The sequence below is a fragment of the Piliocolobus tephrosceles genome, chromosome 10 (assembly GCF_002776525.5).
Source record: "Piliocolobus tephrosceles isolate RC106 chromosome 10, ASM277652v3, whole genome shotgun sequence".
In the NCBI taxonomy this organism is placed as follows: Eukaryota; Metazoa; Chordata; class Mammalia; order Primates; family Cercopithecidae; genus Piliocolobus; species Piliocolobus tephrosceles.
Window position 1 is genome coordinate 40,404,320 of NC_045443.1, and position 13,501 is coordinate 40,417,820.

A 13,501-nucleotide genomic window follows, 5' to 3' on the forward strand; every position below is an offset into this window, starting at 1 on the left:
CTAAGCAAAAAGAACAAACCTGGAAGCAACACATACACAACTTCAAACTATACTACAAGGGTATAGTAACCAAAATGGTGTGGTACTGGTATAAAAGCAGACACTAGACCAATGGAACAGAATAGAAAACCCACAAAAAAAGCCAAATACTTACAACTAATTGATTTTTGACAAAGCATACAAAAACATAAATTGGAGAAAGAATACCCTATTTAATAAATGATGGTGGGAAAGTTGGATAGCCACATGTAGAAGAATGAAACCGGATCCCTATCTTTCACTTTATACAAAAATCAACTCAAGATGGATTAAATACATAAATCTAAGATTTGAACCCATAAAAATTCAAGAAGAAAACCAAGGAAAAACTCTTTAGGACATTGGCCTAGGCAAAGATTTATGACTAAGAACCCAAAAGCAAATGCAACAAAAACAAAAATAAATACTGAACCTGATTAAATTAAAAAGCTTCTGCAAAGCAAAAGAGATAATCATCAGAGTGAAAAGACAATGCAGAGTAGGAGAAAATATTTGCAAACAATGCATGTGACAAAGGACTAATATCCAGAATCTACAAGAAACTCAAGCAAATCGGCAAGAAAACAAATAATCCCATTAAAAAGTGAGCAAAGACATGAGCAGATATTTCTCAAAGCAGATATACAATTGGCCAACAAATATATGAAAAAATGCTCAACATTACTGATCATCAGGAAAATGCAAATTAAAACTACAATGAGATACGATCTTATCCCAACCAGAAAGACCATTATTTATAAAGTCAAACAACAACAGATATTGGCATACCATGGATATTGGCATACCATTGGCAACAACAGATATTGTACACCACTACTCAGACACAAACAAAAAGAATGAAATAGTGTCTTTTGTAGCAATTTGGATGGAACTGGAGGCATTATTCTAAGTGAAGTTACTCAAGAATCAAAAACCAAATACTGCATGTTCTCACGTATAAGTGGAAGCTAAGCTATGGGTATACAAAGGCATACAGAGTGGTACAATGGACACTGGAAGCTCACAAGAGGGAAGGGTGGGAGGGGGGTGAGGAGTGAAAAACTGAGTGAAAAACTGCCTATTAGGTACAATGTACACTACTCAAGTGATGGGTGCACTAAAATCTTAAGACTTTACCACGATATAATTAATCCATGTAACCAAAAACCACTTGCACCTCTGAAGCTATTGAAATAAAAAAATTAATAAATTAAAAAATTAAAGTCTAGCAAAAGTTGTACATGACACATTGACAGAAAATAATTATTGAATGACATTTTAAAAGTCTTACTTAAACAGACAGATAAATGTTTTGAGAACTTAACATGCTGATTCTAAAACTTCCATAGATGAACAAAAGTCCAAAAATAGCCAAAATATTCTTGAAGAAAATAAGCTGATGGTATATACCCCATTAATTAATATTTATTATAGAACTATAAAAATGAAAATATTACAGAACTGATGCATGGATAAATAGCAAGTATGGTCCCATAAAATTGTGGCATGATGTTGCAGACTCAAGTGCATACTGAAATTTTATATATGACATTGCAGATTCTCAGAAAAAGAGAGGAATTCTTCAATGTATAGCTTGGAAAATTGGTTAGTCAAATAAAAAAAGATTATGAATATAATTTCACAGTGAACTTCAAAGCAATTGTTTATTTTGAGGGTTAGAAGAAGGGTTTTTTTGTTTCTGTGTTGTTTTTTAAATCAGGTACAACTGATTTTTAAGAGTGGTTTAATTTGGGGGGTTGAGAGAGTGAAGGAAAGATGTTAAAAAGTAATGTTTAGATGAAAACAAAAGGTATGAATGTGGTTATAGAGTTCAGGTTTAACAAGGAAAATTTTTGGCTTTTTTTTAACCTATGTGTTATATGGTTAACCATCAAGGGATATAACAAGTTATTCCAGCTTTTCCAAATACTAATTATATTGGTTTTAAGAAGTCTCCATAATCACAGGTGGCATTTTCCCTTTATCTGTGGGAGTAGATGATGCAACCCACACAGTGACTTCGAACTTCTTTGATAGAATTTCCACTGCCTTATTGAATTTCTCAGTGTATTGCATATCTTGCCAAGTGTGAAATAATGAGTTCAGGAAAACTTCAACACTACACATCATTTTGCATGAATAATACCCATTAGAGTTAAGAAGACTGACATGTTTTGTAGCATTTCCAGGTAAATGAAAATTTTATTGGCATTCACCATTTACTAGCTTTGTACAATATTATAAAGGTAGAAGCAAAATAGCAGCACATTGTGCTTGGCTTATAAGGATTGCTTTAACACCATTACGTTAAATAAATAATGTGCATAGTGTATTGGAAGTGCCAACGCTTGCAAATTTACAATACTTAAATATACTTAACATTCTAATGTATTAAAAGTATAAAGAAAAAACTAAACAAGCATTTATAGCGATACTATGAAATCTCCAATAATTGTTTTGACTGTTGCCTTTGGCTCTTTAGTGCAACTTTTCTAAATTGTAATTTCTATATTGCATTGCTTTGTGTTTCCTATTTGTTATACATAACTTCAGAGCTAAGTACCAGTACACCAAGTACTGCAATCACCTTTCATTTATTGTACATGCAAAGTAACAGCATACAATTTTGGTGATTAACAATATTCCTTTTTTTTTTTAATAAAGGATATTTATTTGAATTTTTAAAAGGAATAAAACTAAATACCTAATACGATATCAAAAAAAAATTACCCCGATGGATTAGAGATTTAAATGTTAAAGGACAAATTTTAAAATATTTACAAGAAAACAGGATAATACGTTTAGACCTTGAGTTACACAATGGTTTCTTAAAGAAGAAACAAAAAAGCTAACGCTAAAAGAGTAGGTTTATAAATTCAGCTACATTTTATATTTTCACACATAAAAGAATGAAAACAAAACAACAAACTGCTAAAAGGTATTTGTAATATGTATAAACCAAAAAGGGTTTGGTGTCAGGAAGTTATAAAGAATACCTGAAAAGCAGTTAAGAAAGCAACAAATACCACACCACAAATATAGGCAATGTTTCTTTCATTTATTTCATTCCTTACAGAAAAAGAAATACAAATATATGAAAAGATGCTTGAATTCATTAGCAATCAGTGAAATGAAAATTCTAATGGTAATGAAATATATACATTTAGACTAAAAAAAATGAGAAATCTGAAGATACCCAGTATTTATAAAGATATAATCAAAAGGAATATTTATTGATAAATGTATAAATTGGTATAACTACTTTAGAATATAATTTGTTATATCTTATAAATGTGAATATTAGCTCATTTAATGTCACAGGCATCTTAATCCTAGGGATATACCCTAGCTCTTCCAGTGAAGTTCATGACACAAGAAAGTAGAATCAGCCCAAATACACACTAATATGATATAGATATATAAACTGTAGATGAAATATTATATAACAGTGAAAATGCATGAACTTCAACTACAGAATTCAAAAATAGGCAAAGTAATTTTTGTTTAGGAACACATATATATGTAACAAAAGCAAATACTTTTTGTTTAGGAACATACATGTATGTAATAAAACTATTTTTCAAGAGACAGAAGGAATTGGTAAATACAAAATTCATGCTATTGGCTACCTCACGGGGAAAAGCAGAGAGATGGAAAATGACTGAGCATAGACCACGCAATACTAGTGGCAAAGTTCTAACTTAAATCTAATGGTGAATTCATGGCTATTCATTTTATTATTTCCCTTTAAACTGGCATATAGGTGATTATGTATTATTTCTCATGCACAACATTTGATATTTAGTAATTTGCAAATAAATGTTAGTTCTTATTATTTTGTAAAATTTACAGCAGCAGAAATGAAATAAGTGACAAGTGTAATAATTTATCAAGACAATTTTAATCAAAATCACTAAAATGGAAAATGGAAAAAAGCCTAAACATTATTTTAAATAATTCAATAAACAATTACATAAGCTAAACTTAATTGACAAAATAACTTACCTAATATGTTACATTTCTCTTTAGATGAACAAATGTCTTCCCTTAAAATAAAAGATTTATTTTGAAGCATTTTTGGAAAATATTTTTACAACAAGCCAAAATAAAAACAAAGAAGCTTTAACTATGATATGACTACTACCACAAGCTAACTTCTAAAATCTAGTTCATATTAACCTCTCAAAAAGTCTAAACCTAGAGTAATACACCATTCGCCCACATCAATAAGCAATACGTACTATATAATGAGTGTTGTAAATAGTTGAATCATTAACCAAGTTCAGTGAAAAACTTTCTATTTTTAATGTCTCTGCTTTTAACTTACACAGTATATGTAATATAATTTACCCTCATGATGATTCAATGTCATCACGAACTTCAGTTATCATTCTCTCATGCAAAATAATGGTGTTCTCAGATGTTATCAAGTTGCTTAATTTTTTTTGCTTCTGCGTTACTTAGTCCATGGCCATTCAATTTGACAGTCCTTGTGTCTCCTTTCTAATCACCTCTTTCTCATAGCCCTTTCTTCCTCCCATAGTTAATCTGCTATTTCCAATCTCTCCTGCTTGGCTTCTAACTACAATCCAAGGAAGAACCATGGACTATATATAATATAATACTATGCATAAAATTAAATCAATTCTGCTTTGGTTTTGAAAAGAGATTAAAGTACAGTCATGCACTGCATAACATGTTTCAGTCAACAATAGACTGCATATATGACATCGGTCCTATAAGATCATAATACCATATTTACACTGTACCTTTTCTATGTTTAGATAAGTTTAGATACACAAATGCTTACCATTGTGTTACAAATTCCTGTAGTATTCAGTACAGTAACATGCTGTATAGGTTTGTAGCCTAGGACCACTAGGCTATACCATATTGCCTAGGTGTCTAATAGGCTAAACCATCCAGGTTTGCATAAGTACACTCTATTATGTTTGCATAAAGACTAAATCACCTAATGATGCATTTCTTGGAATGTGTCCCCATCATTAAGCAACACATAACTGTACATGAACTACATGTTAGCTATTTTACATAGGCTAAAGCTTTTCGTTTTAGAATTCCAGAAAGCTGAGATTTATTTGAGTTTGATGCCTAAATAAAGGATTTCTTTGGTTAGTCAAACAAATATCAAACCTAGGATTTATATATTCTGGTAGTATCACTGTTGCTGAAACAAACGTATGAATTAACAATGTATAGTATTCCTTGTAAAATGAATAATAATTTTATAATAGCAGAAACTGTTTTTCATATAAATAAGTAGGTTTGAGAACAACCCTAGCAAAGGTAGTTTGGCAATTAAGGCAGGCATTAAGCATCAAAACAAGGAACAGATAAATAGATTTTTAAAAGCAAAGGGAGTCCAAAAAGTGGACAAACGAAAGAAGAAAGTTGTTCTTTCCAAGCAACTGAAATACCAAGAAGGGAATGAACAAAACCTCCTCTCAGTTCCATAACTGTTAATTTCTTAATTCTCTCATTCTGTCACTAATATCGTTAGGAAATTGTTTTGTTTAGATCAAACCATTACTCAGCAACCTGACATTGCTAATTTCCTAGAGAACTAACTAGTATTCTGGTTTGAAAGAACAAAAGAATGCTTTTATTTGATAGTTTCTTTTGTAGTACAAATTCTCATAGAACACTTCTGTGTATTATTAACAAAGAATTAAGAAGAAGTATCAGTCATGCAGGAGGGAAGAATAAAGGATTGTATGGGAAAGATTATTTCTATAATCATACCTAGTGATAAGAATAGCAGCGTCATGGTGGGAAGGGTGAACATCATCAACGTCATTCTGAGTTTGTTGCCATGAACAAAAGTTATTTAATGTGGCAGCACCATCAAAATTAATGACTGGCCCTTCCTATGCAAAATAAGCAATGCAATACTGTATCAAAATATTAATGTCCTCTTTTCCTTCCAAGTTTATCAGCATCTGCACAATTTATCAAATAGCATTCTCACAGGCAAATGAAGGAGTGACAGCATCTTTTCTTCATATATTAACTACAACATATTTTAGCAATATCTAAAACGTGATCAAAACTGAATTTAATTAGATCTTCTTAATATAACCATCCAATATTTAGGAAAAACTTTTAAAAACTACTATATTTTAAATCCTCTGATATTAGGATTATAAAAATGAATACTAAGGTTTTTAATCTTTTATTTTTGACTTGTTTATTCATTTTTGTTACTTCCTTTGCTCAGTTAAACACTGCTGTCATTCTATTTTATTTCCATCACAACACATAAGGGTAATCTCATTCATTTTCAAAACAAGTCTTTAAAGCAAACTTTAAAAATATCTCATTTCTAATAAGAGTTCCATAATCTCTATGTATTGTCACTAAAAACTTACTACAACTAAGGTTACTAATTTTAGACCTGTTTCTTACCTCCTCATGGTGAATCATAACTAATTTTACCACTACTATGTGTATAAAACTTCCAATACTTGGATCTTTGTAGATTGTTGCAACCTGCATGTAAAAAAATGTAGGATTAGTTGTTTAAAATGAATATTTCTTCTCAAAAGTAAGTTGAAATCAGTCACAGAGTATCAATTCTCCAATTGCACTGCATGTAGGAATCTTGGAATCTCTTAGAGTGCTTTAACAAATCCTCACGTTCAGACCACGTCCCTTACCAAAGAAATCAGAATCTGCAGGACTGAGACCTAGGCATCTTAAAGATTCTCAAAATTTGAGTATCTTAAACCTTGCTACTGAGACTGATCCATGGATCAGCAGCATTCACATAACCTAGAGCTGATATGAAACAGAATCTCAGGCCCTACCCTGGATTGATGATTCACGGTCTGCACTTTAACAAGATCTCAAGTGTTCTGAACACGTTAGACTTTGGAACTGCTGTTATGGATGATTCAGCAAGAAATTCACTTCATTCTGTGTCATAATCCACAATTGACATGACTACAATATTCCATAAAAATATGTAAGTTTTACCTATTCTTTTCTGATAGTTCACCTAATCTTTCAGCCACAGTTGTATATTTCCAACTCCAAATATGATTATTATTTTTAAAGTTTAGCATTACCAGAATCCATAGAGACAAATCCATCTAGAATCATATAAACAGCCCTAGAAGAGGTCATGAGTCGCAACCTGGTCCTCAGTTTTCCAGGATTGGAGAATGTTAGGCACTCTGGATGGGCTCTGCATGGGCTCACTGATGATTCATGATCAAGGTGCCATTGCATTCGCTAATTCATATCCTCTCCTTGTAGCTATTATAGAGGTTGCCACTGCAGTAGGAGCATCTTTCATGGCCAATGCCACTGCCTGGTAGTTAATTAGAGACATATCCCACTCTGGATCTGGGCTACCTGTGCAATGAAAACTGCTTCTAAACCCTAGATCACCTTCTTGTTGGCCACTGCCTAAGTCAAAGCAGCAATTGCTCCAGGGTGTGCTACTTCCCTCATTTGTTTAATAAATAAATGTTCAGTATCTACTCCTTGCTTTGTTGGCTACAGAAGCAGATATGGGGAAGAGAACAAAGGCCCTGACCTTGTGGAGCTTACAGTTTGTTAGAAGTATCACTACCGGAGCCCTCACTCTATCAGTCAAAGCTGCTTCACCACAACATATAACATGACTGCTGTCAATGCCTCTTGTACCAAATGGACTACTACCAGAACTAGAGCCAAAAGCATCTTTAGAGCTGCTGACACTGTAGGGTCAGCATGAGCATAAATACATAGTCCAGCATCTGTACTACTGTTATGGCTGTGCAGTCTCAAATATTTACAGGTTTGTCATCTGAACCTATAGTGATGACTTTGGCTCTGGTAGTAGCATGTTTTGGCAAGAGTGGAGGTAGCCCCAGCGAGGTTGACAGTAAGTTAAGACAGGGATGGTCAGCTGATTGGCAAATTCAAGCAGGTCTGTTAGCAATGCAGTATTTCTCACTTTAAAATAGGAGCTGTGAATTTACAGTTGAATTTATAAATATTCATTTTACATGCAATGTTTTAAAATACATCTACCATGGGGGGAAAAAAAGCACACCTGTAATTATGATTTTGGTGTTATGCTTGATCCTGTCAGTTTAAAAATGGATGCTTTTCTAAGCCAAATTACAAGGTAAAAGATACACCTCAAAGGGATTTATAAAAGCTCTTTTTCCCCTATAAATGAAAAACAGCTGTGAAGGCTTCTGTGTCTCAGAATAATATGCATATCCAGTAGTCCAAGAAAAAAGAGCATATGCACTATGAAGTGTCTACACGGCTAACTACTATATCCATTGTCCCAAGTATGTTGACTATGAATGAAAATCTGGATGTTATAGTATCAGCTATAAAATACATAACCACAAAAATATTTCCAATTTTGGAAGGAAACAGATGCTGCACGTTTATTTAAAAGTGATAAATCTGCAAGCTAGAATTTGGAAAAAATGTCCCAATATTCTGACTGTATAATTTAAAATATATTACTACAGCAAAATATCCTTAAATGTAATACTAGGGAAAAGATAATGCAAACTATTGCTATGCAAGGTGGATAGTGGCTATAAAATATAGTTATTTAAGGCAAAGAGACACAGGTTCCAATTCTAACAGCTATTTGATAAAACCTACTTCTAGGCTACTATAAGGATTAAATGAGATGGTATGCAAATAGTATTTAGATTAGGGCCAGGATCATAGGGATCAATCACAGTGGCTATTACTCTTATTGCTACTTATAAAGCTTTTTCAGAAGAAAAGGCATAATACAGCTATAGATATAGATATTCATAATATTAGTTCTAGTACATACGTTTCAAGTTAATTATCACAGTATGTCTAAATTGGAAGCAAAGTATCCAAAAGCATGATTGTTTTAGTATCTCTTTTAGTACTTACTGAATATCTACTGCCCATCAAACCCTGTGTTGCTTACTAAATATACAGAGCTAAACAAGGCATAATCTCTGCCCTTAATTCACAGTCCTCTGGGAGTAAAAGATACGAAAACAGACAGTTTGATTTACATAATTTTTACTTCCCCCAAAGAAAGTCCTGGAGATGATATTTTGCTTTTACACTAAAATAGTATATTTCATTAAATAATTAAGAATGTCATCATGCTCATTTTTTCTAATTGTATCTCTTATTATTTTACTGACCTTTATAATTTAAGTGCTCATGTAGAATATATGTATACCTTTAACTATATTTAGATGTTTGAAGGTACTGTTATTGAATGACTCTATTCAATAAAGCTAAATTGTGATTCAAGCAATGAATAGCCACAAGGCCCATTTGGTACTCAGAGAATTTTTGAAGCAGTGTGTACAATGCACTTCTCTCATTCCTAAAACCACCACCCCAAATTAGACTTCCTTGATGATAGAATACTATGTTTGCTATAAATAATAAATGAGTAAATATTAAATGATACATAAAATATTTATTCAATGTTTATTGTGTGCCAGATGTGTTCAAGTTTAAATGTATTAATTCATTTAATTATCACAACAAATCTTATGAGATAGGAGCTACTATAGTGTCCATTTTACAGATAAGAACAGTAAGATACAGAGAAGTTAAGTAAGACACTGAAGATCCGGCAGCTGGTAGCAAAGAGAACCCAATTTTCATTCTGTACTGTACAGTCTGGCTTTAGAGCACTGACTACTTTATCTGATCTTTATTCAGCATTCTGAACCAATTAGTTCTTGGTAAAAACATTTCAAGACATTTCAAAACCCTGCTGCAACACATCCCCTGGCCACTGGTATTATCCTGTTATGGTCACTTGCCCATGGCCTCAGAGAAGCCCTAGGCAGTCAGCAGACCTGGGCTTTAGTTCTAGCTCTATTAGTAGCTACAAGTTAGTTGTTCAACCCTGGAAAATGGGTTTATTCTTTTTTTTTTTTTTTTGTCTTAATGTCCGTAATATCCATGTAGAGGCACTGGGTACCCTTGTGGTCACAATGCCCTTGCATATTGGATTAATATTAACCAGGTGCTGCTGGGGAAGAGTTGTGCAAGACATTTGTTTTAAAGAACAAAATCATTCCACAGTTTGAAAAATGAGCTAAAATAATTAGATACCTTCATGGAATCTTGAATAGGCTAACACACACACACACACACACAGATATATATTAAATCTGTGACACAGAGATATTATATACAGCATTTCATGCAACTATATGACCACAGTCCTTAGCTCCCCACTGCCCCCCATGGAGCATATCACAGGACTAATATTCCATTCCATAGACTACACTTTAGGAAACACCAGACCAGATTTCTAATGTATCATCCTATTCTAAAAGCCATTTAATATTTTTAATATATTACCTTAATCACTACATTTTAGAGTGCCATGTATTAGAATTTTTATTGACCTACTTAAAATGTATTTAATCTTTTATTCTTTAAATGTTAGTTTTCTTCGCATAAGTAGTTCTTACTTCTTTATAGGTTTCATAAAATAGTAAATATTATTATTTCATGGATATTTAATGAAAGGTGAAGAAGAAATGGTATGAATTGTATTGTTGAAATCTTTAAGAAAATTCTAGGCAAAATATAGTTCATACAAAGCATGAAACAAATTGCTATCACCATTAACTTACCAACCATTTTGAAAATAATTTCTAGATAGAGCTTTAGCAAACATTCATAAACGGTATGTTCATAGGCCACTCTCATTAAGAAGTACAAAGTCATCTATAAAAAACTGATTTTGACAAACAAATGTTTACAAAGATCATTACTCTTAACTTCATCGGAAAGATCTTTTCATTTTTAAATTGAAAATGATGAAATTCTACATACATACAGAGCAAATATGTGCAAATAATTAAGAATATGCAAAGCAATAAATTGAATGGAAAAATAATATAAATGGTTATACCTCAAGTATGAAAGCATATCATTAGTTTTTATTGTAATGTAGTTAAAAATCTTCCCCATCCTAATAACATCAGTAAAAACAACCAACAAAATTGAAAGTAAGGGTATAAAGTCAATGTAATGCAAATGAGGGTTTTTAGTTGATACATGCCTCTAATACTAGTAACCATATTTTAATGAAAGGGTTAATTATTGAGGATTACGTGATGCTCCTTAAATTTACATTATTAAATCTGCAAGAGGGTGAATATTATAGAGTCAAAACCTTTAGAAACACAATGAAGTGTGGAAGTCTTTTAATACTTAGTAAATATTTAAGGTCTATTAAATAATAAATTGAGTATCAAAATAAATATACTGAAGAAAAAGTTGCTCTAGTTTACATACATTTGAGTAGCTTGATAATGCATATATAAATGCCATTTTAACCTGGTGTTGTCACCCAAATTCCCTAAGGATAAAGATTTTAGAATGGCAGCTGAGTATCTCTGCTCATTTAACACAAACACTATTTCACTAGATATATTATACATCACAAGTGTGTTCTTCCCCACTAATTTTTTGTTTGTTTGTTTGTTTTTTGAGACAGAGTCTCCCTCTGTCGCCCCGGCTGGAGTGCAGTGGCGCAATCTCAGCTCACTGCAAGCTCCGCCTCCCGGGTTCACGCCATTCTCCTGCCTCAGCCTCCCGAGCAGCTGGGACTACAGGCACCCGCCATCACGCCCAGCTAATTTTTTTGTATTTTTTAGTAGAGACGGGGTTTCACCGTGTTAGTCAGGATGATCTCGATCTCCTGACCTTGTGATCTGCCCACCTCGGCCTCCCAAAGTGCTGGGATTACAGGCGTGAGCCACCGCGCCCGGCCTTCCCCACTAATTTTAATGTTAATTCCAGAAACCCTTTGAGTAAGAAGGGTCTCTAGTCTACTCTGACAACGTTAAGTGCAACTAAAAAGTGAATTAAGTCACATTCTTTATTTCAATATCACTGCACTCAGATATTTCGTTAAATTGTTGAAAGCAAAGAAAAAGTTTAAGAAGACAGCACAGTTGTTTACTTTGTGCAGGATGAGTAAGGATAGATAATGTAAGTTGTGTATATAACCCATTTGCTTAATCCTGAAAGCATTTCCTTATTTCCCCCATTATATCTGGAGCTCAACAGACAAAAAATCTTTTTCATCACTTTGAACTTGTCTTTATTGTATACCAAGCCTATGTCACATTGTCTTGACCTTTTCCTAAATTACCGTGATCAGAATATCACCAATAATCCACGTGTGTGTTTGAATAAACGCAGTTAGTGCCTTCTAAAAACTGGAAAAAATAGGCAAAACCTGAACAGCTCCTTCCTAAACTGGAAATATCTGTGGACACTTATGTGCAAATAGCATTTCTCTTACCTCTTTAAAGCGGTTTTTGAAATGGACTTAACAAGTAGCAATAAAACAAGTTGGACTAGATTTGATCTCTACATAGTGTGATCAACAGTCCCAGTTTGCGCAGAACTAAAGGGTTTCCAAGAACATGAGACTCAATACCAAAACTGAGCTAGTTCCAGGTAAAACAGGGAGAGTTTGTCACTCTTTCTCTTAAGTTCCCTTTCACCTTTAATATTTTTGCAACCATAAATATAGTTGTGCTCACTGTTTTTTAGCCAATAAAAAAGCAACAATTTGTATATAGAACCATAGGCTCTACTAATTTTCCCGTGTCCTCATTTGAACAGTCTTTCAGTGAGAGAGAAGAAAAGCACTAAACCCAGGTAGCTTAGAAGTCATCTAAAATTTGGTTACTTAGGAAGAAAGAAAGCATATACAAAAACTCTAAGTATCTCAAAAGGGAGACTTACCCTCCTTAATTTTTCCTCCTACCCCACTTTATTTGGAATGCACACCTCCTCCTCAATTCTGCTGCATCTATCTCCCTGAGAATAAAAGCTTAACACAAACCAGATGACTGTGTCTATAAAAATTCTGTCTTCAACAGAAAGCTGCTCTCCTTCTAGTAGGCCTAAAAATCCAGAAAATGAGAAGTACATGCATTGATCTGTTGTTTCAAGCATTGTTTCAATGAAGATTTGCTTTCCATGAAGTCAAAAGGTCTGTCTGCATTCCCTTCAGTTAACTCCGGCTTTAAACTTTCCATGGACAACTGTAGTTATCTCAAAGTGTGTCACAATATCTTCTAACAGTGATGATACTGATTTTTGTTTGTTTGTTTTTGAGATGGAGTCTTGCTGTGTCACCAGGCTAGAGTGCAGTGGCACAATCTCAGCTCATTGCAACCTCCGCCTCCCAGGTTCAAGCGATTCTCCTGCCTCAGCCTCCCAAGTAGCTGGAATTATAGGCACACGCCACCATGTCCAGCTAATTTTTGTGCGTTTAGTAGAGATGGGGTTCACCATGTTGACCAGGATGGTCTTGATCTCTTGACCTCGTGATCCACTCGCCTTGGCTTCGCAAAGTGCTGGGATAACAGGCGTGAGCCATGGTGACTGGCCAATACTGATTTTTATGAAAAATGTAGATAACAAAACCTTTCTGAGGGTGGTGATGTCACCAAAAATGCATGAA

General features: G+C 33.6%; 1 protein-coding gene across 1 annotated transcript in view; it reads right to left on the reverse strand.

Annotated features, from left to right (window-relative positions):
* Positions 1-13,501, reverse strand: part of ADAMTS20 (ADAM metallopeptidase with thrombospondin type 1 motif 20) — a 212,665-nt gene that overhangs the window by 147,101 nt on the left and 52,063 nt on the right. The window contains exons 5-7 of the mRNA XM_023182839.2: positions 6,445-6,528; positions 5,782-5,906; positions 4,024-4,064 (exon numbers count right to left, since the gene is read on the reverse strand). Of these exons, the coding sequence (XP_023038607.1) occupies positions 4,024-4,064; positions 5,782-5,906; positions 6,445-6,528 (250 nt within the window). The remainder of the gene's footprint in view (positions 1-4,023; positions 4,065-5,781; positions 5,907-6,444; positions 6,529-13,501) is intronic.